Source organism: Martes martes (assembly GCF_963455335.1).
Source record: "Martes martes genome assembly, chromosome: 1".
Classification (NCBI taxonomy): Eukaryota; Metazoa; Chordata; class Mammalia; order Carnivora; family Mustelidae; genus Martes; species Martes martes.
In genome coordinates, this window is record NC_137888.1 from 200,761,748 (window position 1) to 200,787,388 (window position 25,641).

At 61.2% G+C, this 25,641-nt stretch overlaps 1 protein-coding gene across 2 annotated transcripts; it reads left to right on the forward strand.

Annotated features, from left to right (window-relative positions):
• The first annotated feature begins 1,623 nt into the window (after positions 1–1,623).
• Positions 1,624–23,656, forward strand: ALS2CL (ALS2 C-terminal like). 2 transcript variants are annotated; one of them, XR_013966706.1, is made up of 26 exons: positions 1,624–1,677; positions 5,439–5,564; positions 6,268–6,466; positions 6,789–6,854; positions 7,306–7,471; positions 7,949–8,080; positions 8,717–8,836; positions 10,291–10,349; positions 10,488–10,554; positions 11,013–11,209; positions 12,246–12,311; positions 12,727–12,825; positions 12,927–13,088; positions 13,813–13,924; positions 15,040–15,117; positions 15,988–16,118; positions 17,401–17,574; positions 17,789–17,885; positions 18,098–18,255; positions 18,797–18,865; positions 19,763–19,936; positions 21,177–21,227; positions 22,019–22,080; positions 22,162–22,311; positions 22,543–22,639; positions 23,052–23,656. XR_013966706.1 is itself a non-coding variant. In XM_080801202.1 (26 exons), the coding sequence occupies exons 2-26, from the start codon at positions 5,462–5,464 to the stop codon at positions 23,130–23,132; spliced, it is 2,862 nt and encodes a 953-aa protein (XP_080657328.1). In that variant the 5' UTR covers positions 1,624–1,677; positions 5,439–5,461; the 3' UTR covers positions 23,133–23,656. The 2 variants fall into 2 exon arrangements, 1 of the variants encoding a protein (XP_080657328.1); XM_080801202.1 differs by having other exon boundaries at positions 21,177–21,219.
• Positions 23,657–25,641: the final 1,985 nt, after the last annotated feature.

Below are 25,641 nucleotides of genomic sequence, written 5' to 3' on the forward strand. Positions count from 1 at the left end.
TTGGCCATGTTGCGGGGGACCAAGGGCAGGCGGACCCGGGGAGGTTGTCCTTCGTACACTACTGGGGGCATTACAGATGACTTGGCCCAATCCGAGAGAGAGACAGAGGCTTGGCAGGTTTTGCCCCATTTGGCAGATAATAATACCGCGCTTTGCAATGCTGGTGAGGTCACCCAGCCTGGGGGTGGGCGGTGGTGAAGGGAAGACCAGCCCCAGCCTTCCAATTCCCCTAGATGCGGCTGAACAGGAAGTCTGGGCTGGGGGGCGGAAGCGGAGGGGGCCTGTGCCTTCCTGCTCCAGCCCGGCTCCTCCCTCAGCTACAGGTGCAGATGAGGACACTGAGACCCAAAGAGGGGAAGTGCTGGCCCAGAAAAGCCAAACACAAAATCAGCTTCCTCCTACTCGGGACTCTGTCCTGCCTGCCTTACTTGTCCCGCATGGTGAGAACGCACACTCTTGGACAGCCGTTCGCTCTCTGCATGTGGCTGTGGCCACTCTCCAGCCCTTGACCCTTCCTCCCAAGCCCCAGAAACCCCTTGCCTGACCACCCCCATGTGCCAGGGGACCTACAGACCCACTGGGACCCTGCTCTTTTGGGAAGGAACCCCTTGAACCATCATGAGCCCCCTTCACTGGGGGGATCTCTCTTCAGCTTGATAGGATGAGACATGACCCCCAACCCCTTAGACTTGAGTAGGAGGGTGGTGGGCTACCCTTTCTGCCCTTTCGATGCCTGCAACAGGTCCTGTTGGCCTCAGTGTTGTCAGCCATGAAAGGGGCAATGACTCCTGTCATCCCCTGGAAGCTGAGTTCCACAGGAATTGATGGGGGTTGGGGGGACTGGCATGGCCCCTGGAGGGGGACCAGACAGCAGACAGTAGGCTCCTTTGTTACAGGCTGAACCTGTAACACCCTCTTGGGATTAGGCTTCCACCGCCCTTTCCAAGGTCACAGGCTCTGGCGCAGACAAGCGCTGGCTTCTCGCTCTACCGGACCATGTAGAGACCCAGCAGTGGGGGCAGGGGGACTTCCCTAAGGTCACACAGAAAGGAGTGGAGGCTGGCCATAAACACCTGGCTCAAGGGGCAGCAGGGCAGCCTCGGTTTCCCCCACTCTCGGTTTCAAGTTTCTTGTGATTCTTGTGATTCGGTATGGGTGGAGGGGGTCACGGGGCTGCACCCAGGCCCCAGAGGATCAGAACAGGGGCAAGTGCACCGAGAAGGCTCCGGCAGGACCAAGAAAGGCACGCTGCTTCCCTGACACTGCTTGCTACGCTGGGAGACCTTCCCCCGGGAAAACAGTATGGCCTGGGCCTAAGTAAGTGAGTGAGTGGGTGTATGTGTGTGTTTCAGGGGGCGGAGGAGTCAGTACCCCTTCTCTCACTCCCACCGGGTCCCAGGAGCCTTCGGATCCCGGAGAACTCCAGGTAAAGGCCGTAAGAGTAGACCTCTGGCGGGGGCGGACCGACGCCGCGTCCCACCTCCTGCCAGGCGGGCCCGTCGGCGCCAGCTCCAACTTCCACTGGCAACTCCCGGAGGCGGGGCGGGGCGAGGGGCGGGGCGGGGGGCGTGGCGGGGGCGTGGCGGGCGCCGGAACAGGGGGGGTGGGCGGCGTGCGGGCGGCGGGCTGCGAGCGGACGCGGCTACACTCCCCGCTTGGGGTACCGGCACCGCACAGGTAAGGGCGGGGCGGGGCGGAGGTCGCGCGTCTGTGGCCTGGCTCCTGTGCTCCGCGTTCCCTCACTCCAGGTGGGACCTTCGCCTAGCGCCCCCTTGGCCAGCGCGTCGCCGTCCCTCCACGATTCCTCGGTCCCAGGCGGCACTCACACCGGGGCGGTCCGAGGTTGTCCCAAGGCCCCCTCCGTGCCAGCGGACTTCAGCCTCGTCCTCCCCGCCCCGTCGTCACCCGGCTCGAGTTTAGGGGCAGCGCAGGGACAGCCTCCGCACCCCCCTATGGGGTGCGAGGGCCACCCCTGGACCTCACCCAACCTGGGGGACTGCCAGGAGGAGGTGACGCCTGCAGTGAGACCGGCATGGGCAAATGCCTGGTGGCTGGAACAGGATCCCATGTTTGGGAAACTCTGGGGACTGCGTGTGCCGGGACAGGGAGGGGCAGGAGAACTGTGAGAGCCTGGGAGTGGTGGGGGCGGGGGTGGGCTGTCTAGGAGGAGAAATTGGGAGCCATGGAGGGCCAGAGAAGGGGTGCGGGGGTGGGGGGGAGGCCCCAGTGGTGACTGAGGGGTCAGCTGTGGCAGTTGAGTGCCACCTCCCTGGGGCAGCCCCCTTCTGCTCTACCACTGTGCTTGCTGGTTGTTTTAGGGGGCCTGGGCAGCCCAGGAAAAAGTCACCAAGCAAAACTTCCTTGCCTGTCCAGACCAGGAAATACCAGAGTGGGTGCCATGACAGGGTGTGGCCCAGGGGCCTAAGGGGCCTTGGAGAGGGTAGGGGATGTCCCAATGACCCTGCCTGAGAGCAACCTGGCTTGGACAGAGGCCGGGAATGTAGGGGAGAGAGCAGGTCTGGCTGCTGGTTAGATCGACACGGGACGGGCAGCTGACTCACCTGGGCACGCCGAGACTAGCCAGTTCTGTCCTCACCCGCCCCACAGAGAGCACCAAGGCTGCCTGAGGAGGTAGGAGGCTGGGCCCTGCTGGGAATTTGCTGTGTGCCCTGAGGCAAGTTGCCCAGCCTTTCTGAACTGCCTAGCTCAGGTGAGCCTGGTGGGACAGGGAGCTAGAGGCCTGGGTCAGACTGAGCCTTGCACGTGCTCTACAGATAGTGTCTTGGCCCTTCAGTTACTTTCTAAGCCTCAGTTTCTCCATATGTACCTCCTGTGCAGCCTACCACTAAGGAACCTTAAACCTGGGTAGAGGGTAAGGGTAATGAGGCCATACCCTTGACCACAGCCGGGTGGGTTGGGGGTATGATGGGATTTGATCAGGGATTACTCCTGCTGGGTCCCTCTCATGTTATGGCTTAACACCTCCCCCCCACCCCCAAACACACTCATGCCTGGTCTGCTCCCTGCTCTCGCACCCTTGGTTGCCTCCAGGATGAAGCCCAAGCTCCCTAGCCAAGGAGTAGGGTCCCATGGTCACCACCAGGCCAGTGGTGACCTTCCTACAGACTTTCCCCCACCCACCACCTCGCCAGTTATGCTTAACTTCTGGCCTTTCCTCTGGGCGATGTGCCTCAGTTCCCTAGGGGTAGATATCCCTTTGGGGCCACAGATCTGGAAGGGTCCTAGAGTCGTGTCTGCCAGTCTGGGTCTGTAAGACTCATCCTGAGGGGCCCAGGCAGCTTTGAGCAGGGAGGGAAGCAGAGGACCAGGTCTCCACACCAGAGCAGCTCCCCGCACCTGTTTGTCCCTTCTAGGGAGGGCTTACATAATTTGAAAGCTCTGATCTAATCAGACCCCCATTTCACAGAGGTGGTGACTGAGGCCTAGAGAGGAGCAGGGCTCTGGAGAAGCTGGACCATGACCAGCACTGAGTAGTGGTGGGTGGGGGGTCAGCAGGAAGTCCCTTGGGGGCAGCTGAGGTGTGGGCCAAGGGTGCAGGCAGTTAAGTAGGGAGGGGTAGCTGCCAGCCCTGCAGGGGGGACAGGGGGTTAGTCTGAGGTGGAGAGGGATAGAGAGCTCCATGTCCTGGGTCTGGCGTGGCTGGGGTGAGTCCCAGATCAGTGTGAGTGTGGGGCTTCTTGCTACTCAGGACCTCCCAGCCTCTGGCTGTTGACAGCAGGTCCACGCTCGCCCTCATCCGGTTCCTATCCGCTGGCTTCGGAGGGTGCTGGCTGCACCCTCTTCCTCTGCCTTTAGCCCATGTCCTCACCTCTCAGTTCAGACCCCGACTGACTTGGCTGCCCACTGGGGATGGAAAAGTCAGCCCCCAAAGGGTCCTTCCATTCCATCCGTTTCTGGAGATAATGGGGGAGGGTCAGGCGGCCCCCACTTGCTGTACCCTGGCCCCAGGTTGGGGGGCAGTGCATGGGGGTTTACGGGGCTGCTGCAGGGGCCCGGGGAGAAATCAGGCCACAGCTGGGTGTCTAGCTGCTTCCCCTTCCTGCCTGTCCCTCCCGAGGCCTCGCCCTCCTGAAGCAGCAGCAGCAGGAAAGGTGGGGCAGGAATGCCGGGGCCTGGGCCCTTGGCCAGAGCTCTGAGGCGCCCGCCCCCCTTCCCCAGAGCCTGTGCCGTGGGAGTTGGAGGTTTTGCCAGGCGCCTGAATGCCCTCTGGTGCCGCAGGGCTCGGGTTAGGAGGGATGAGACCCCTCCCTCTTTGCCGTTTTGGGGCTGTCTGTGTTGCCTGCCCATTCCAGAAGCTTCCATTGTATCTCCCACCCCACCCCGCTCAGCTAACTGCGGAGCCTCAGAGTGTCAGAGCCAGGGAGAGGCAGTGCGAGGGTCTGGGGCTAAGAAACCCTCCAGCTCTCACCTCTGAGACGTCTGTTCAGGTCATTTGGGCAGATGAACTTTGCTTGGTGGGAGAGGGCTGTGTCTCTGGGAGGCTGCAGCCTGGCTGGGGGTGGGTGGGTGGGTGTCTTGGAGCCCAGGCCCCTTGCTGCCCCTCCCTCTCATCAGAAAGCTGCATTCCCAGGGGATCCCCTGCCTGCATGGTGGGCCCCTCACTCCAGGGTGGGAAGTCCATAGGCTCAAGCCCACCTGCCCACCCCTGCAGCCCCTCCCTCTTTCTTCTAGGCACAGCAGGGTCAGCCAGGTTGAGGGGCACGAGGGTCTAGCTGTTACCCACACTGACCTCACCCTCCCATTGCTCGGCACTGTCATCACGCCCATCTCTGCAAGTCTGACTCTGGGTCCTACTGCTTCCTTGCCCTGAGGTCCTCCATGGCTCCTCTGATGACCACTCAGGCCACTCTTGGTGGGCCACCCGTGGAGCCTGGACCCTCAGGCCCATGATCCTTTGCTCTCATGGTGTCCCACCTGCATGCTTTGTCCATCTCTCTGCCTCTTTATCTCTTGCCCATCTGTGATGGCTCCGGCAGGAGAGCACCTCCCTACTCCCCTAGACATTTCCTTGCTTACACAGCCCTTTGGGTGACAGGGGGTCCTCGGTCATGGTCTTGAGAAAAAGGCTGGGTTCTTCTGACAGTGTGTCCTCGTTTCAAGAAACTCGGTAGAGAGGGAGTGAGGTCAGAGCGCCATTAGGTATTACTCTGAGCCCTCGGGGGCCATAGTGGATGTTTGAGCAGGGGAATGACCAGGCCAGAACTGGGCTTGAGGAGCACCTGCTTGGTCAGGTCCCTCAGCTGGGCCCAGGGGCAGAGCAGGGCAGGGGTCAGTGGCCTGTCCAGAAATTCCCCTTTGAGGCCGCCCGGGCCGATTGCTCACACCTGTCATGGGTGGTCCTGGGCACACGGACGGAAGGCATGGCACTGACCCTGCTCTCGCTGGGGCCCTCACTCTTGCTTGTGTCCCATTCACAGGCCCTGAGGGCAGTGCCCTGGCCATGTGCAGCCCGGAGGAAGAGGCCCTGCAGCGGCTGGAGGAGGTCTTCTCAGCGACCCTCGCCCGCATCAACAGCCTTGTCCTCCAGCCCCTGCTCGAAACCAGTGAGTCTGGGCTCTGCAGTGGCAAGGGTGGGGGACACCGGAACCATCCTGGGGATCCGAGCCCTACCCTGTGAGACCTTCCGAGGCACAGCTTTCTCAGCCTCAAACAGGAGTGATCACACTTGGTATCGGCATCCTCTGATGGGACTGGGGCTCTGCCTCCAGTTGCTGGCTGTTCCCTTCTCCGAGGCACCCCCAGGGGCCAGACTGTGAACCCCTAGCCTAGACCCAGCTATACATAGAGTCAAAATCCCACCTCTTGCAGGGCGCGGGCCTCATTCTCTGCCTGGATTCTCATCCTGCTCTCACCTGGGCCATGACCCACTTGGGGGCTCACCTGTGAAGTGACCTTGGTCAGGTGCCTTCAATGTGGGGGCTCTGTCCTTGCTTCTGTGGGTACCAGGGGACCACGGGATCTTACGGACCCCATATCCCAGACCTGAGAAAGCCCAGAGTCTCGGGGGATTTAGTGTACTTGGTGCCCCTAGGTCATGAGTGCTGACCCTGTTTCGTGAGGGGATGGATTGGTCCCCCCCACCCCAATTCCTCACGGGCACTGCCCCGCACTCTAGCCTGCCTGTCCCTGCTGAGCTCAGGGTGCCACGCCTGCTTCCTCTCCTGTCCTAAGGACCCCAGCTGCAGCTCCTGGGCTACAGGGCGCCGCCTCCCTCACATTGCATTTGTGCCCCCCCCCTTGCCCCAGCCCCAGAGCCCTCGGACCCCCAGGTCAGGGAGTGCCTGCGGCTCGTGCAGCAGCTGCACCAGAGCTCCCAGCGGCTCTGGGAGGTGACGGAGGAGAGCCTGTACTCGCTGCGGGAGCGGCTGGGCCACCCGGATGCCGTGGGTCTGGAGTCCCTGCTGTTGCTACGTGATGCTGACCGTGTCCTGCAGGTCCACGTGGAGTAAGACAGCAAGGAATGCTGGGGCATGAGGGCTCACCTGGCTTAGGTCAGGCTTAGGCCAAGGTCTGGGTTCAGTCTGGGGTCGGGCTCCGCTGGGGTTGGCCTCAGGGCCTTGGGCTTCACCCCCGCCCCTGGGCACCAGCTCAGAGACCCCAGACCTGAGCCTTGGGGCCCCCCAGGGAAGAAAGACTAGGTGGAATTATCTGGTCAGGGGCAGGGCTGCAGCCAGTCAATGAGTGGGATCCGGGGATCCTGGCAGGGCAGGGGTTGGGGTGCAAAGTTGTGGGCCGGGCCTGCAGGCTGTCTCCTGTGCTGCCGGCAGGTACATCGAGTCCTACGCTAGCTGCGTGGCAGTGCAGGCCTTTCAGAAGGCAGCAAAGAAGAGGAGGTGAGCCCGGGACACTGCAGGGTCCCTCTGGGTGGACGGGGGTGTCTGGGACAGAAGGTCAGGGAAGTCCCGTCCCCAGAGCAGTGGGGGTCGGATCCTGTTCCTCACCCTGGTTCTGACAGTTCCTCACTGCTCCACGCTGGAAGAGAGAGAGGGAAGTCTATGGGGGCTGCGAGCTCAGTCCAGACATCCAGTAGCTGGACTTGACCCTGGGAAGGGGAAGGAGGGGCCGTCCTGTTCAGGGTGGGTGCTTGGACTCAACAATCCCTTCACACGGACAGACTGCCATTGACTCTCCAACAGGGAGGCTGTATTAACCTGATGGGAGAGCCTTCTGGGGTCTGGGACTGCCCCTGGGATCTGGGGGCTCAGCTGGGGGGTGGGGATGGCCATGGGTTCAGGAATGGAGAAGGGGAGTGAAGGTGGTGTGTGTGGCCGTCCATCCACCCAGGGAGTTCTGGCGGGGCCAGCGCAAGGTCCTGGGGCAGCTTCTGTCGGGCGTCAGCTCCGAGGCCTCGGTGGGCACCGCACTGACCCAGGCCCTCCGCCAGCCGCTGGCGCATCACGTGCAGCAGTATGTGCTCCTCTTGCTGAGCCTCGGGGACAGCGTCACAGAGGTAAGTAGCAGGGGTGTCAGAGGGCCAGGGACCACTCACCAGACCTGTTGCTTGTAGGGGAGCCAAAGGAGGAGGGAAGTAGGGCCCTGGCTCTGGGGACTCACCTTATTCGGTTTGAGTAGGACCCAGCCACGTGTTGGGGATTGCGCAGTGTCCTGGGGGGAGGGGGAGTTTGACAGGGCCTGAGGTCCATGACTGTGCCCTAGGGGGGCCGGCAGAGACCCAGGAGCAGATGGAGAGCCATGTTACCGGACGTGAGGACCCCTGGCCCAGGCCCAGCGGTGCTCTGGAGCCCCTTCGCTCTGGCCTCGCCCCGAAGGAAGGGCTGGCAGGCAGAAAGGGAAACACTTCAGCTTCGATCCAGACCTTCTGAGCAGCTGGGGCCAAGCTGGGGCTGGGGCAAGCATCACAGGGTGGGGAGAGGCTCTGACGAATCCCCCGTCTCCCCCACTCACCGGCCGCTCTGTGTCCCCGCAGCCTCACCCTGCTCGGGAGCTGGTGGTGCACGCGGCCACCCTCTTTGGGAACCTGCAGTCCTTCATGAGGCAGACGCTGGACCAGGCCTTGGCCACACAGGCTCTCTGGCACTCCCTGAGCAGCCGGCTGAGAGTGAGTTTGGGGCCCGATGTGTGGCCAGGGAAGGGGCCTGTTGGACTCGCTGTGCCTCCACTTCCCCATCGGGGAGCGGGAGCGGGGGCTGAACCAGGTGGCTGGGATGTCTGTCCATCCAGTGGTCCTCAGGCGCTTGCAGAGCACCTCCCTGGTCAGGGATCGGGCACCTGGCAAGCTGGGGAAGGGAAAGGGGAGTCAGAATTAATGCCACCAAATGATCCCGTGGTGACATCACTGCCCACTGTGGCATGTAGTGCCCCCGCTGGGGGGGAAAGCCCCCCATGCCCTGGGAGGGTATGACAGGCCTGGGGCACAGGGTAGACAATTAGGTGAACAGGAGAGGGGACATGACTTGCCAGTGAGAGGCAGGGACTGCAGAGCCCCAGTGAGTGTTGTTGGGGGCTTGGCGGGGGCAGTGGGTCGAGGGGCGGTGGGCGTCAAAGCGAAGCTTCAAGACAGGCTGTGCTGCCCCTCCAGACCTTGGAGCCCCGGTGTCCGCCACTGAGCTGGGGGCCTCCAGGAGATGCTCAGACTGTGGAGGGCTGATGCGCCTGGCAGAGGCAGGCGGAGGAGTGGGTACAGCCACCGGGATGGGGGTGCCTGAGCCCCATGCCCCCCTGCTCTGCTCCCCAGGATGTGCTCTGCACCCCTGAGCGCCGACTCCTGCAGGACAGCCAGGACATAGCTGTGACGGTCACCCCGCTGCGGGTAGAGCGTGTGCTGCTCTTCAACGATGCCCTCGTCTTGCTGCAGGTTTGGGGGCACTGACCAGAGGTCCTGGGGCTGCAGCGGGGGCCTGGGGTCTGGCCGAGAAGCGGGAGGGAGATAGCTGGCAGCAAGTGAGAACTCGGGCTCCTGGGGAGGGGATGGGGAGCCGAGAGGCTGGCAGGCCAGGGTGGGGGCGGAGTGTAGTCATTCCTGCAGGAGGGGGACGCTGTGGGGCAAGGCCGCTCCAGGTGTGTCCCAGCCTCAGCCTTTACTGACTGGCATCCCTGCTAAACGTCCCTTCAGTTTCCTCCTCTGCAAAATGGGACACTTGGGAGTGAGTTTGTCCTTCTGCAGATGCCGGACAACTCTTAGTTCTCTTCCTGGGTGGCTCTTGGTGGCTGGGAGGGCTGGATAAAACCTCAGGGCACACAAGAGGCTTCTAGAGAAGAGTGCCATGTGGGAGCAGTGCCTAGGATTCTGGATATCACAGGCCGGGGGTTTGGGATTGCTCCCTGGCCCGTAACCTTGACTGTGCCTAGCTCCCCCTGAACTCAGACTGCCCTTGTGTTAGCCAGAACACTGTTTTCCCTGTCCCCTCTGAATGTCAGTCTGGGACTCCCCTGCACACAGGGAGGCTGAGGCCTGGCAGGGAGGCCACCTGCCCAGACCCATGTCTCCTGAAACCTGGTTCTGGGGTTCTGATTCACTTTGAACTCCCCTCCACTCCCGACTTTGCTGTCTGTGCTCCAGATACACTGATGGCATGTCACTTACATGCTCTGTGCCTTTTCCTACCTCTGGACCTTTGCATGCCCTGTGCCGGGCCCACCCTTGTCCCTGCCTGTGTCTGGCCCCCTCCTCCTGCCCTTTGGGCCTGGGCCTGGACCCCCTTTTCCTCCTGGGGCAGTGAGGCAGTGATCAGCCTGCCTAGGCCAGGCAGAAGGTCGCTGCATGAAATCTTTTAGAGGAAGGGATGTTCATCAGCACTCAGAGCAGGGACGGCTTTCCAGGTAGAGGGAGCAGCATAAGCCAAGGGTCAGATTGAGGGGGTCTAGGGGAGGCTTGAGATGGTGTGAGTGTGGCAGGGCCATGGCACCTTGGTGTGGAGGGGGCGAGGAGTGGGGACCTGGGAGCCAGGAGTGGTCTGTATGGTCTCAGGGGTCTGGCTCAGCAGCGAGGTCCCCATCCCCTAGATGGTAGGAGCCTGAGAGGTTTCCAGCGGGGGCTGATGGTATCCGAGGTGTGGCCATGATGGAGCAGGATGTGGGGGGTGGGGGAGGCTGCTCCCGGGGTCCCAGCCAGCCCTCAGATGGGAAGGGAGATGGAAGAGCTGCCCTGGAGATGGGAACCAGGCTCAGTGCTGGGCATGCTGGACTGAGCAGCCAGGGGACACTCAGTGGTATGGCTGCAGGTCAGTGTCTGGAGCAAGCCTGGGCCAGATCAGTAGGGGAGCGTCTGGGCTGGGCCCTGGGTGACCCCAGTACCCCATCTTCTTCCAGGGTCACAGTGTCCACACCTTTGATCTGAAGCTGGTGTGGGTGGATCCTGGGCAGGACGGGTGAGCAGCCCCCTCCAATGACACCCCGGGCCTTCTCTCCCTCCACCCTCATGAAACTGCCCGCACCCCAGGGCTGGGACCTCCCGGAACACCCTCCCGGACAGAGCTGGGGCCTACTCGCCACCTCCATCTGTCTAGGTGCGTCTTTCACCTCCTCACACCTGAGGACAAGCTCTCCTTTTGCTCCAAGAACCCTCAGGACCTGGTGAGTGTGGGTGGGCTGTGAATCGGGGCAGTGGGGGGAGAGAAGTGAGGGGAGACACCAGGAGGGGCAGGGGAGGGCACAGGTATGGTACCCTGGAGGCTCCCTGGGAGTGGCCAGGCCTCTGGGGTCATGGTCAGAGGGTGGCGGTGGTCAGCCTGGGGTCAGGCATCAGAATGCCACAGAGCCCAGGGCATTTTCCCCCATGAAGCCGGGATTGGGACCTGTGTGGGTCCCGGTGGTTCTGTGTCCCCTCTGGGCAGACCCTGAAACCGCACAAGAGGATCTCAGGTCTGGATGCGGGGCCCTGGGGCGCAGCGCGGGGTGGTGGGAGTTCCCCCAAGTGCCTGAATAGGTTGGGGGTGGTGGAGGCGGTACTATCTGGAGCTACCCCACAAGGCTTCCTAGAGGGGCCACTGGCACAGCAGGGACCTCTCCTGTGTCTCCCCTGTCCCCACCAGATGGTCTGGCAGTGGAAAGTGACTCAGGCTGTGTGCCAGGCTCTACGTGGGAAGAAGGACTTCCCTGTGCTAGGGGCGGCCCTGGAGCCCTCCGAGCCCCCCGCCTGCCGCTGTGTGGCATACACCTTCCGTGCTGAGGGCCGGCTCTGTCAGGCCACCTACGAGGGCGAGTGGTGTCAGGGCAGGCCCCATGGCAGGTGAGTGACCAGGGCTCCTCCTGGGAGTCGGAGGGGCGGACAGGACCTAATCACCTCCGGCCACCAACCAAAGGCTCTTCCTTCCTACATCCGTCGGTCAACTCTGTTTGTCTCCCATTCTGTCTTGAGCGCCATCGGACAGGACCTGGCCCATAGTAGGTCTGTCCCACGTGGAGTGTTGGTGATGGTGATGAGCCCAGGGCACATGGGACCGACTGTAGGTCTGCAGTTGCTGTTCTCAGGAGGGCGGAGGGGTAATTTTCATGTCCCCGTGACACTAGCTGGTGATGGAAATGGTTTGCAGACCTCCTGTCTTCACCAGTCTTTACAAGAACACGCTGGGGCAGTGTTAACTGCCCATTCTGTAGGTGCAGAAACTGAGGCCAGAGACTGGCATGACTTGCCCAAGGCCTTAGGGCAGGTTGTAGGGTGAGTCCAGCTTCAGCCACAGGTCTATGTGACCCCACAAGCAGGAGGGGTTTGGGAGAACATGCCTTCCCACTCCCCATGCCACAGCTGGGAAAGCCAAGGCCCAGAAACCAGAAGGGACTTGCCCAGGTGATGCTCACAAGCATGTTAGTCTCTGAGACCCTGCCTACTTCCAGAAAGGGCTTGAGGAAACAAATGAACACAACACAACAAACAAACAAACAAACAAAAGCCCAGAAAACACAAGGCCGTATCAGAAGAGGAGAGGAGGATGCTAGAAACCACTGACTAGTGTTTGACTTAAGCTTGAAGTTTAGCTTGGATCTTCCTGGTGGTCAAGAGGAAAAGGGAACCTGGATATTTCCAGAGCCCTCCCTGTGGGGTGTGGCGAGTGTGCTGGCGGCTGCTGGGGCCGTTGTGTCAGGAGTCGAGAAGGGCTGAGAGCCCCTGTGGGTCAGAGAAGAAGGCTGGGTGGGGGCGGAGAGCCCGGTCCGGGGGGAACGTAGACCTCTGAGGGAGCCCACGATAGAGGTCAGCCGGGGGGCCTGTGTTTGTTGAAGGGTGGGCCTGGCGGGCCTGATACGCGTGGACCTCAACTGTCTTGCAGGGGCACCCTGAGGTGGCCAGATGGCCGGAATCATGTGGGGAGCTTTTGCCAAGGCCTGGAGCATGGGTAAGGCGGGGCCTGCTGCAGGAGCAGGGGGTGGGCAGACAGGTGGCTTTCGTCCTCGCCACCGTCCCCAGCCTGGCCCCAGCCTCGATTCCCAGACCTCAGGCAGGAACTTAAGGCCATTTGGTCCAGCTCCCCTTCGTGCACAGAAGGGGAAGCCCAGAGAGGGGGCAGGCCATGGAGGGTGTGGTTGGGGTGGGAAGGTGCTCCTAGGATGCGTGAGGGGCAGGGACAGGGGTGTCCCGAGAGTGGCCCTTGGGAAGCAAAGATTCCTGAGCACCTAGATTCTCCCCGTCGTCTGAGAAGGCCCCTCAGAGGCAGGGACACTCCGGGGCGGCATGGAGGGGTGCCGTGGGGTGTCCTGGGTCAAGGTGACAACCAGGTGCTGACGGCCCTCCCCACGTACCCACACTGGCAGCTTCGGCATCTGCCTGGTGCCTCAGGCCTCCGAGGACAAGTTTGACTGTTACAAGTGCCACTGGCGGGAAGGCAGCATGTACGGCTACGGCATCTGTGAGTAAGTGCCCCTCGGCCGGGTAGCAGGGCAGGTGTGAGGGGCGGCTGCGTGCCCCGGGCTGAGCTCGGGGAGGCCGGGCCAGCTTTGGTGACCCTCCGCAGGTACGGCACTGACGAGGTATACAAAGGCTACTTCTGGGCAGGCCTGCGGCACGGATTTGGGGTCCTCGAGAGCGCCCCACAGGCCCCACAGCCCTGCAGGTACACGGGCCACTGGGAGAAGGGCCAGCGGAGCGGGTATGGCATCGAGGAGGACAGCGACAGGTGAGCACTCCGCTGCCGCCCCTGCAGGGTGAGGACAGGGTTGGAGCTAGACCCCCACACAGACTGGGGTGCCTCGGGTGCAGCACTGTTGTCAAAGGGTCCGGTCCATTTGTCCCCCCAGAGCCCCCCTGAAACCCCTCACTTCCTGTCTACAACCTTGGTTGATGCTGAGGCTCAGAATGAGGGGGCCCTGAGCTCACTGACCAAGGAGCGTCCCTGGTCTGGCTCCTCCTTGCACTGTCCAGGAGGAGTTTCTGAGCCCTGGTCTAGTGCATGTAAGGACCACAGCCGCTCCCTGCTCTCTGGGCTGTGAGACAAAGCCCAGGGCCCTCAGCCTGGCATTCAAGGCTTGCCTGTTTCTCTGACCTCACCCCTGCCATGCTGCCTGTGCACCCTGCCAGCCTTCTAGACTACCAAATGCCCCCTCATACACCGTATCAGTTGTAGGCTCCTACCTCCATGACTTTGCATTCCATCTGCCCTTCCTGTCACCGCCCCCAAGAAGCCTGCCAGGATACCCCTCCCCCAGGCAGGCTCCCTCCTCCTCCACCCTCTTTTCCTCTTGGAGGTCCTGACCTCTCTCGTCCCGTGCGTGAGTTGAGTGGGTTCAGGCGATATCATTGCTCCTTACCTGCTCTCCACCCCCATCCCAAACCCAACCATGCCGGCAGAGCACACAGAAGTGCCCGGGAACGATTCTGACCCCGCTCTGGCTCCTCTCCAGGGGAGAGCGCTATATCGGCATGTGGCAGGCTGACCAGCGCCATGGCCCGGGGGTCATGGTCACACAGGCTGGTGTCTGCTACCAGGGGACCTTCCAGGCGGACAAGATGGTGGTGAGTGGGGTGACCCATGTGTGCCCTGAGCTACCCTCTTCCTGCACTGGTGCTGCATTCTGGAGCCCCCCTGCTCTCAGGGCTCTGATGTTGAGCAGAGGCTGGGCAGGGGTGGGTGGGGCAGGAAGCTGGGTTCCTAGGTGCTGGAGGAAGCCAGAGCCTCGGCAGGAATGCAGTTCTGCCAGCCCCTGACACTGGCCTTGGCCCTCCCAGCCTCAGTTTCCCCATCAGCAACTCAGGTTTGCTACTTACTGTAAACACTCAGGGAAATTAGCAAGGATGAAGTGCACGGGGACGGTGATGCCAGCCACCTCTGCAACGGACATGTAGAGACCCCTGCCTGGAGGCCTAGCTCTGGGCTCAGCTCCTGGCACAATCTCATGGGACCCTCCCAGTAACCCTGTGGATTGTGTCACTGTCCCCAGCGAACAAATGACACATGTGAGGCTCAGAGAGGTCAGAGAACTTACCTGGTGTCACATTCTATTGAGTGGCAGGGCTGAGCCTCACTCCTAGGTCTCCTGAGCCCTGGCACACCAGCAACCACCTCCTGCCTCACCCACACCTGGCCAGGTGCATTGTCACATAGGAAGGCTCTGGCCTGGGGATTTTTATTATTATGGCTTGTGCTTTGGCTTGGGTTCTACTTTGTTCTGGAAAGGATTGGGGGAGGAAGAAAATATAAGAATAGACACATTGAAGATTGAAGTAGGACACAAATTATACCCCACTGGGCCCTAGCAGCCAATGTAACAAGGGAACCTGTTCAGCGCCACTGTCGCCGAGAGTCAGTGACAGGGGAGTGGGGTTGGCTGAGGAGAAGCCCAGCACTTCCTGAGCCATCGGTGGGGAAGGAAGGGCCCCCAGGAGAGAGCTGGAGCCAAGTCCCAGGCAGTCATTCAGAGGAACGCAGGAATGAGGTCTGTGGGGCTGGTGCTCAGTGCTCAACGGGCCAAGGGCTGGCATCCCACCTCAGCACAGTGCTGGGAGGTGTGACAGGGCTCAGGACTGTTCTGCCCCCGGGGTTGATGCCTCCTTCCTGTCTTCCTGCCATCCCCTCCCCACTCCCAGTCTCCTGGCCCTTCCCTTGCTCCTACTCCGGCTTCCCTCCCTAGGGCCCCGGGATCCTCCTTTCTGAAGACGACTCCTTGTATGAAGGCACCTTCACCAGGGACCTGACCCTTGTGGGGAAGGTGAGGACCACTGAGACCCACTCCGCTCCCACCAAGGTCTTGGGTGGACCCTGTAATCTCCCCACTCGGACCCAGGGCTGAGGGTGTAGGCAGTGGGTGGGGAAGGTAGGGGAGGGCCTCTCTCGTCTCCATGGCGTCCGGTGGGCACCGTGACGCCCTCCTGCTGTGGAGTTGTGATTCGATCCTGATGGGAGGCAAGAGGGGACAGGTGTACAGGGTGCTGGTAGCTGGGCTGTGTCTCCGGAGAGGCCCCTGGGTCGGCATCCACCCCTTCCATCGGCATCGGTGCCTTGGGCAGGGGCCCCTGGAGTAACTGTCCTTCCGCATGGTCCTGACCGAGCGGACCCAGCAGAAGGCAGTTGGGCCCTGCTTGGGCCTTTGGAAATGTGGGGGCTGTTTCAGTCTCCTAATGACTGGGGGGCACTGTGGCATCTAAAGGGGGGAGGCCAGGCGTGCTTGGAATGGGACAGCCCAGGCAGCAGGACCTACCCTTCCCAGGGCCAGCATAGCTCATGCCTTCCCCAGGCCTCTTCCTACTGCTGGACTTACCCCGTGTCCCACCCCTCCCCAGGTCCCACAGTAGTGGTTCTCCTGCCCTGACCTGAGAGTCCCTCCCCCTCTCCCTCCCAGTCTCCCACCTTTGAGGTGAGACCCTGGGCCATTGGCACAACTCCTGATCAGGGGCTCCTGCAGGTGTGGACGATTATGAACCCCTCATGGTGGGGCCGATGGAATGGATGGTAGGAAGGCGACCTGTCAATCCCTAGCCTCTGTGACCCGGGATGGACAGGCATGAGGCCTGTCATGATTGGAAGGAAGGGCAGCTGGACAGATAGACAAGCGTCCCTGCCTCCTTTCCGTGGTTTGCAGGGCAAGGTCACCTTCCCCAACGGCTTCACCCTGGAGGGCTCTTTTGGCAGTGGGGCAGGGAAGGGACTGCATACCCAGGGGGTGCTGGACACGGCCGCCTTCCCGCCAGATCCAAGCAACACCCGAAAGAGGTGAGAGCCTGGCCGGGCCCCTGGCCTGTGCATTCTGGAGTGTGTGTGTGTGGGTGGGTGGGTGCGCGCGCGCGCACACGCGCGCATGTGTATGCGTGCGCAACATGCATGTGCATGTGTCTGTGTCTATGTCTATGTCTCCACCCCCGGGACTCAGGCCTTATCAGAGGAGCTTTTCTGTACTTCCTCTTAGCTCTTTGGAGAGTTCAGCGAACATAGGTCATGCAGCCCTCGAGTCAGAGACTCCTGGGATCAAGGGCTACGGCATAACTTCACACACCACAAAACCAGAGAAAAATATTATGCAGAGACTTTGCTTAGACCCTGCTTTTTTTTTTTCTGGGAAGGGTACACAGTCATTTGTAAACACAGCACAAATAAGCAAGAATAAAATGGAAAATAAAAGAATGAGTTGAACTTAAAGGAAGGGAAGGGACAAGTAAGTCCTATGATAGTGATGACTGAGCGTGAGCCTGGCTCTGAGTTCCCTGGCAGCCAAGGTAAAGAAGGAAACTTGCCAAGTGGTCTTATTGTCGCTATCATGGGGTCTTTGAGAAGGGGATTGACTTCTTCCCCATGGGGACAGAGTTCTTCCTTGGAAAACTAGTTCAGATGGTGACTTGTACCATGTCTGTTGAGGTGCAGGTGCTATTTCTGATGGTCCCAGGCAGCATTTCAAGTGTGGGGAGGGAGTAGAGTTGATTACTAGACCCACTGTCCTTACTACATGCTTCTCCCCGACAGCAGGAGCTGGGAGTAGATGGCAAACCCCAGAAGCATGGCCAAGCCTGGGTGGGGTGCAGGTGTAGGAAAATCTGTGAACCTGACACGGGAAGGTGGGGCTCTATTAGGCACACACATGGCCAGACCCCCAGGCCTGCTGGTCAAGACAGGATCAAGCTCAGGAAGGAACCAGGGGTGGTGGCAGGGAGCGTGGGCTCTCCTGGCAGGAGGATCCTGGACTTCCGGCCGTGTTCTCTCTTAGGCCAAGAACCTGCTGTCTGGACTTGGCCTCCAGCTCTCCAGATCTCTCTGTCTCCTTTCCAGGGCTCTGTATGTCCCTTTCTTCTCCACTGTGGAGTAGATTCTCTGTCCCTTTCTCTGCCTCTCCTTTCTTCTCCTGGAGCCTTGGAGGTCAGCACTCCCCAGTCCACCCATCATTCCTGGGCCCCGGCTTGGGGCCAGGCGGGATGTCCCCACCTCTCCAAGGGCCTGGACGGGGTCCTGCCCACCACAGCCCCATCCCTACCTTCCGCCACCCCCCCCACTGCCTCTGTCACAGGCAGCTAGGCGTGGGTGTCTTCCCTGTGGAGAGCCGCTGGCAGGGGGTCTATGGCCCCTTCCGGGACTTCGTTAGTGCCGGCTGCCCTGGGGATGAGCAGGAGGCCCTGCTGGGTTTCCATGTACAGAACTCGAGGGAGCTGCGCAAATCCCAGGAGTACCTGTGCTGTGAAAGGTAGGTGCATTTGCGTGTGTGCGTGTGTGTGCATGGGGGCACCTGCACGCGCACGTGTGTGTGCATATGCATGCACATGGGGGCTCCTGTGGGGGCATCCAGAGGACCAGGGTGGACCTCCGTGGGGCTCCGAGTGGGCTGGAAGGAAGGCTTCCTGGAGGGGGCAGGCCGGGGCCCACGGGTGGGTGAGAGACGTGTGTGCCTGCTGCCCCAGGACCCAGCCCGAGGCCTGTGCAGGCAGAATGGAGGACGTCCTGGACGAGCTCTTGCTGCACCGGGAGCCCAGGGCCCTGCGGGAGTGCCTCGGGAAGGTGAGGGCCCTGGGGGAGGGGGCCTGAGGGGAGGGAGGCCATCTCACTGCCCCTGGTGCTGTCTGGATGGCCCAGCCCCACGAACCCCTTCTCCTCTGAGGATCTCAGTGCTCCCATCTAAGAAATGGGAGCAGCCTTGGGAGCCTTGCTGGGGCATGCTTTGCTCCAGCTCCTGGCGGCGAACACCTCTTTATTGCCTTTGCACCTGCCAGGCTCTGAGCAGCTCGCTGCACCCCTTGGGCAAGCTGCTGCGGACGCTGATGCTGACCTTCCAGGCCACGTATGCGGGCATCGGGGCCAACAAGCACCTGCAGACGCTGGCCCAGGAGGAGGTGAAGCAGCACGCGAGGGAGCTCTGGGCCGCCTACAGGTGAGCTGCGTGGTCCCTGGGGATGACCGCAGCCCGGTCTGTGAGCACAGGCAGATACAGCTCTGCCCTTCCCCGAGGTCAGGTGCTCAGCCTAGCTCCCTGGGCGGGAATGATGTGTCTGGATCAAGAAAGAACCAGAGAGTGCGTTGGTCAGTGTTCTGTTGGCGAACAAAGGGGTTAGAATGTAGGAAATTATAGCAAGGACTGCCTGTAGCCAGAGTCCAAGCCTAGACCAGGCGCTGGGCTGACCCCTGACCCCAGGGGAGCTCTCAGTCTCCTCGGGCTGAGCCTCCCTCTGGACTCACACCCCATCTCCAGTCTGGGCTGAGCCGAGACCCCAACCGTTATTACAAATGGGGGCCCCAGATGCTGCAGTTCTGGGGCTGAGGTCCTGTGCTCCCAGCCTCCTAACTACAGAGGTCTGGGAGGCTGGGCTCCCCACGCTCCATGGCTCTGGGGGGCGGAGCTTGCCGCCCTGGGCTTTGGTGACTCGGGCTCTGTGGGAAGTGGCAGCTCTGCAGTCCATGTCATCCGTTTGCAGGGGTCTGCTGCAGGTGGCCTTACGGCGCAAGGGCCAGGCTCCAGAGGAGGACGAGGATCCGGAGGCAAGGTGACCGCTCCCGTGGGGTCTGCAGGGTCCCCACCCTGGGGGTAGCCAGGCTCAGGACCAGGGAGGCTGCCCACGTTCGTTCCTGGAGCCTCCCTTGGGGCATTGGGTGCTTCTGGGGAAGTGTTGGGGGCTCATGCTACTGACCGTTGTTTGTTCAGCATCTGAGGATTGGAATGCCCCATGACCTCATCATTGGGTCCCATGGGCAGGGCCCCCGCCGCGAGGTATCAGGTGCATCTTTGTTGTAAAGTTCCTGTCCCAGGCTCCTCTCTATGGTGCCCACCGCCCCAGGTGCCCTCTCCCCGCTACACGCAGATGGGGAAGCTGAGGCCTGGCAGGGGCTGAGCCCAAGGCCACACAGAGCGAGAGTCAAGTGCGTCATTAAATCTGTCTCCTTCTGTCCCCCAAGACCAGACCTTATAGTTTGCCTTCCGATTTCAGGCCCAGAGATCCCAATCAGGGAGGCCTATGGCTGCATTGCCAGGGACATGGGAGATTGGGTTAGGTAGAACATCCCCCATGGAGTGCTAGGAAGCCCAGAAAACGAGGAGGCAGCCCTGGACCAGCATGGCATGGCTGCTGAGTATTTTGCTGCAAGTCCCTTGTCTAGCATTGGCCTGGGTTTTGCTTTCGATCACATGGGGATCAAATCCTGCCCCAGCCGCCATAGTGGTTCTCAGCATCCACCGAGAGGATCCGGGGCCACGGATTTCAACCAAGGGAGTGATTCACTGAGAACGGACTTTGGAAGCGTTTTCTAGGGGATGGAGGAGGCAGGGACACTGTTTGCTGTGGGACAAGGAGCTCTGTGGGCTTTTTGAGGGGCAGGCCAAGTAGGGATCCCTCCCCCTGGAGCCCACCCTGCCGGCCCCAACCTGTTCTGCCGCTGTCACTCAGGGACCTGCAGGTGCATGGCCTCGTGCTGCCCCTTATGCTGCCCAGCTTCTACTCAGAGCTCTTCACTCTCTACCTGCTTCTCCATGAGACGGAGGACAGTCTCTACAGCCAGGGCATTGCCAACCTGAGCCTCTTCCCTGACACCAAGCTGCTCGAGTTCCTGGATGTGCAGAAGTAAGCCTTCCCTCCTTGCCATGTTTTCCAGGGTCTGTGTGCACAGAGGGTACACACAGAGTTCAATGGTCTTTAGCAGAAAAGAGGGTGGTGTTCACTGGCTCACATACCCATGAACTTCTAGCTTTATGCTAGTGTGGCTAGCTTCAGGTGTGGCTGGATCTAGCTGCTTAACTACCTAGTGAAGGGAAGCAACTTCTCTTTTTCTCTTGATGTATCTCTGGCTCCCATGTATGGTGCCAAACATGGTACTAGCCACTCAAGGTTTATACTCCACCAGCTCCGTCCCCCACTGTGCCCCAGGGAGCCTGTGTCCCCTTCCTAACAGCTCCAGCAGGGCCCCCGAAGTCCCTCACTGGCTTGTCTTGGTGTGTGAGCCTGTCCCTAAATGCTGTCTGTGGCCCACATAGGCCAATCTACTTCCATATCTACTACGGTGGCTGGAGTGAGGTGTCCTGTTCCCAGCAACTGGACTGAGAGTGGGTGAGGGGAGCTCCTCAAGGGGAAACTGAGGACTGTTCTGGGAGCAAGTCCCTTTTACCCTCAGTTGCTAAAACATCCTTTCTCCTCAGGGCCCCTTCTGATCTCCCGATGCTACGAGTGACCACCTGCCCGACAGAGGGCTTGGGTGCTCTCTCTCCCCCCACACCCAGTTTCCCTTGTCACACAGCTGTGGTGTTTCCCACCCACCCACGCTGAAACTCCCATTTCCCCTCCCATCGTGAATGTCTCCTGCAACTGAATAGCCACCAGCCCAGAGCGCTGGTGCCAGCGGCTTCCCAAGTGTCCCCTCCTCCCCACCTCCTCCTGCCGCCTCTGCTGCTTCCTCCACACTTGCCTCTCCGCTCCACTGTCTCCCCGAGTCCCTGCCCTGTGCTGTGTCGCGTGGTACCCACGTCCCTCCCCATTCACCAGCCTGTCTCGGCTCACAAAGCCTCCAGAACAGGCTCTTCCACTGTCATTCTCCGGCCCAAACCCTGGGACTTTGCTCACAGGGTCCCTTGGCCTGCAGCGCTGCCCCTCACCCCTCTCCAAATTTTGGGGCGCTGTCTTCTCCAGGAATCCCTCCCATCCTCCCCTTGTCCCGGGCTCCATGCAAGCGCTCGGAGAGGCCATCGTGGACCCCTGTCCGGTGCTCAGCCCTGCTGGGGGACATGATGTACAGGGAATGTGCCCCCTGACCTCAGACCCTCCTCCCTCCTCCTCGTAAAGGCTCTGTGTCACTCTTGTTTCATTTCAGGCACCTGTGGCCCCTCAAAGACCTCACGCTGACAACCAATCAGGTGAGAAGGTGGGTCCGTTACCTGCCCCAGGTAGGGGGAGGCCTGAGCGTTGAGCAGGGCCCGCAGAGTCTTCTCACCCTCCGCCTCCCTGCTGCAGTGGGGCCCAGGCAGTGCTGGCCAACAGGTGTGGGGGACACCCACCTTTCTGGGTTGTTCTGATCTCCTGTGTGGGTGAGGGGGCGGCTGCTGGCACCCCCGTGAGCAGGTGCAGACCCAGGCTCCACCCCTCTTCCTGGCTGTGCGGCTGTGGGCAGAGTACTTGTCTCTGAGCCTCAGTTCCCCCATGGGTGAGAGTACTCCCTGCTGCGGGGTTGGTGCTCCCTCATGAGAGTGTCGCTACACACGAGGTGGTGGCTCTCCAGGTGTGCGTACTGGGCCATCAGCAGCTGGGAAGCTGTTAGAACAGCAGATTCTTGGATCGCCCCCACCCCTGACCCAGACATACTGAGTCAAACTCAGAGAACTCAGAGCGGACCTGAACTCTGTGTTTCAACAAGTCCTTGGGTTGAGAGCCTCGGACTTAGGGACCCAACCCCGGTGGCTCCCAGTGGCCATTGGGATCGTTATCTTCCTTCCCAACCCTGTGGAGACCATTATCCCACTTTACAGTTGAGTAAACTGAGGCTCACAGTGGAGCTGTGACTTGCCCTAGGCCACTCAACCCTCGGGGCGGGGCTGTCCTGGAGCCAGTGATGGGGAACCATGGGTGGCGAGAGCTCTGACTCTGGGAGGGAGGGGGTGACAGGGCTGGGGGGACCGTGACCTCATCGTCTGTTCCCCCTGCTCCCCACCACTCTAGAGACTCTCCCTGGTCAGGGACAAGTGCTTCCTGTCAGCCACTGAGTGTCTGCAGAAGATCATGTGAGTTCACACCCTGGGCAGGGTGGGGGGACAGGAGGGACAGCCCCTGGTTGGGGCTGAACCTGAGGGCCCCTGCCACAGCACTACGGTGGATCCCCGGGAGAAGCTGGAGGTGCTGGAGAGGACATATGGGGAGATTGAGGCCACTGTGTCACGTGTGCTGGGCCAGGAGCACAAGCTGCCCATGGACGACCTGTTGCCGCTGCTTATCTATGTGGTGTCACGTGCCCGGTGAGCCCCAGCCAGTGCGGGGGGGGGGGGGTTCTGGGGGGTGGGCTACGGGAGGACCCTGTCCCATCCTGCAGAGAAACCCCACCTAGGGTCCCATGGGGGCCAGGAGCAGTGCGGGGACTGCAGCCCAGGTGGCCAGCCATCCGGGCCAGAGCTCCTTCCCTGGCTGCTTGGCACCTGTCACTGATGGGCCCCCTTCTCCCTCTCACTGTGGGGCTGGGTGTTCTCCAGAATCCAGCACCTGGGAGCCGAGATCCACCTAATTCGTGACATGATGGACCCCATCCACACAGGAGGCTTGTATGACTTCTTGCTCACGGCCCTGGAGGTGAGGGACCGAGCTCTTGGACGGAGGCAAAAATACTCTGGCCTGTGGGGCAGACGCCTTCCCTGCCCTGGACACTGTTGTGGGGATGACCCCAGATTCACTGCTCATAAGTGCTTCTGTGGGGAGGGCCTCACAGGGTCCCTGGTCCTGCCCTTGTTAAAGGGGCTGGGAAAGGGCTCCCTACTTTATCCCAGCCCTTGGGTCCCTGGGACCTCCGGCATGTTCCAGGCTGCCTCCCTGAGCATAACAGGAGAGGGGAGGCCCCCCTTCCTTGCAGACCATGGCTGAGGCTGAATTGGAGTCGGGGTGGTCCAGGCCGGGGAGATGGGTGCATCCCAGTATTGGGCCGTCTTCGCACGGGGCCAGGGGTGGGCAGGCCAGCTCCCCCTCAGCCTCGCCTCTTTCCCACCAGTCCTGTTACGAGCACATCCAGAAGGAAGACATGAGGCTGCACCGCTTTCCTGGCCGCTGGGACTCCAGGGAGCCCTGGTAGCTGGGCCAGCCCGGGCCCACTGCAGAGCAGAGCGGGGCCGCTGCGGACATCCCTGGGGAGCAAGCACGGCCCGGCCAGGGCCTCATCACCCTCAGAGCAGACGGCAGACTGGAGGTGGCTCTCGGAGGAGACGAGCAGTTCGTGTCTCCCAAGAAGATGCGGCTGCTACCGCCCCTGAGCACTGATGGCAATGACACTGGAGCGGGGGGCTTCCCCTCCCCCTCGCCCTGCCGCTAGGTCAGTCTCAAGGATGACCTCCTTGACCTGCCTCGGCTCACAGGTTTTTTGCCACCTGAGCCTCCCCAGCCTCAGTGTTGTTGTCTGTGGCCCAGTGGCCCAGATGGTATGTGATGGACCTTCCGCCCATCTTGCTGGATTCTGGAGTCCTTCTGGAAGTTTGCCATTAGTCTGCTGGGCTGATATCCTCCCATCATTGTCGGTGTTGTTCCCTGTTTCTCCACTCTCGGTCCGAGGCTCCAGGTGGCTAGTGACCGCTCTGTGTATTAGAATTCTTGTCCACGAGCAGCCTCCTGGGGACCTGCCTCTTTCCTGATTCTGTCCCAGGGCGGAGCTGGCCTCTCGGGGAGGCAAGGCCAAACAGACTCCCGGGCCCCCTGGCCTGCTGGGTGGCCTCTGGCCAGGCCCTTCCCCTTGGTGGTATGCAATCGAGCAGGGGCTCGGGGGTGTCCGCCGTGGCCGTGCCTCTGTGGGGTACATGGGGATGCCGGAGCGAGCCGCAGGGCAGGGTGGGGGCACTCGCCTTGTTCGCTTCGCCTCCTGCGGGCCCCATGTGCCAGCAAACTGCACACCTATGGCCCACGGGCCTGCTCGCAGGAGGACAGCAGGGATGTGGGGCCATCTGTGCCCTGTCCAGGTTCGGGGCCCTGTGGGGGTCGGGGGAGCCCAGGGGGAGTTCAGGTGCCTTTGGGAGCAGAGGACTTTGCTCCCCTGCTGGTTCTCGTGTGGGACTAAGAGACACAGGAGCAAGGGCTTGGGGCAGCTTCATCCCTGCCCAGCCTCATTCCTCATCCCCACAGCGAGGGGCTTGGACTGGGTGACCTAGACAGGCTCCCCCTGTGCTAACAGGAGATGTGCAACGGTAGGCAGGGTGACTGTGTTCTGAAGGGGTCCAGGGGCGAAGTGTGGGGAGAGGGTAGATTTATGCAGGGACGTGGCCCCAGAAGGCAAGCTGGGCCCCAAGGTGGCCACCATGGCCACCTTGCCACGGCGCCCTGGGTTGTGAGTGATCAGGTCACCATTCTTGGCTGTGCTTTCTGTAACCAGAGCACTGACCTCAAGGCCTGTGAGGGAGGGGCTGAGGGAGGCTCTGAGAAAGCCTAGTCAGCCATGAGCCCAAGGCTGAGTCCCTTCCTGGAGGCTCAGGGGTGGGGGACTGCTGGTGGTGGGAGGGGGTGACCCACAGATCCTCAGATGATGTAGGGCCTTGGGGCGGGGGTGAAGCTTTCTCCGGCTGGTTCCACTGAGCATGGCAGTGTGAATGAAGTCTTGGGCTCTGGTTTTGCCAGAAACCCCTGTAACCATGCATGGGGTACTGTCTAGACCATGGAACAGTTGAGGAGGAACTGAGGAGGTCTCCTCCCAGAAAGGCGCCCATGGCAGAGAGAAGAGAAAACCAGCGAAGCCGAGTCCATGGCTACTCCAGAGTGGGAGCTGGGGGACAACTAGAGGGCCCCAACTCCTGACCAGGCCTCTTATTCAGATCACCCCCGAGGGTGCTGGAAGCCAGGGCACGGCCCAGACAAATCCCTTTGCTCACTGCAGCCTTGAAGAAGGCTGGAGGGAGTGTGGGCCGGGGTTGGGTGGGCAGAGGATTGCTGGAGAAGTCTCAGCAATGCTGTTGAGTAAACGCTCTCTTAGTGGGGATCCTGAGTGAGAGCCACCTGGCCTCAGCTGTCTGCCCTCCCAGAGGGATGGCTGGGCACTGGGGAAGGGATAAGTTCAGGGTTTGGGTCAAGGTCAATGTTAGCGATTAAGGTTAAGGTCAGAAGCAGGGTCAGTGTCAGGTTAAGGTTAGGGGTTAGGATAGGAGTGAGGGTGAGAGTTTAGAAGGAATGCTGGTCAAGGTCGGAGTTCACTCAAGGTCAGAGTGAGGGTAAAATCAGGTTCTGGGTCCAGATCAGGACTTTCCTGGTTGGCCTTGTCCAGGGTTGTGCAGAAGGGAGCTCTGGCTTTTATTACTCTTGCTATGGGCAGGACTCAAGGCGGGGGGCCGGGCAGCCAAGGCCTTGGTCTCTCTGTGACCGTGGCCCAGTCCTTCCCCTTCTGCATCCTGTTTGGCGTCTGCAAGAGCAGTCGCTGTGCGAGACCACTGTTCTGCCATCCCGGGAAGGAGAGGAAAAGCAGGCAGGAGGTAGAGCTGGGACCCAGGTGCTGGGGAGGTCCCCGTGTCGTGACCCCCTTCCAGGTGTGGTGCTCCATGCCCGTAGAGGGAAGGGTTCGGTTTGAGTGTAGAACGGGACTCAAGCAACTATGCACATTATTCACAACA

Coding starts and splice junctions, on each gene's coding strand:
- ALS2CL (XM_080801202.1), top strand. CDS start 5,462: ATGTGCAGCCCGGAGGAAGAGGCCCTGCAGCGGCTGGAGGAGGTCTTC. Junction 12,826..12,926: donor TACGGCTACGGCATCTGTGA/GTAAGTGCCCCT, acceptor GACCCTCCGCAG/GTACGGCACTGACGAGGTAT. Junction 18,256..18,796: donor GAGCTCTGGGCCGCCTACAG/GTGAGCTGCGTG, acceptor ATCCGTTTGCAG/GGGTCTGCTGCAGGTGGCCT.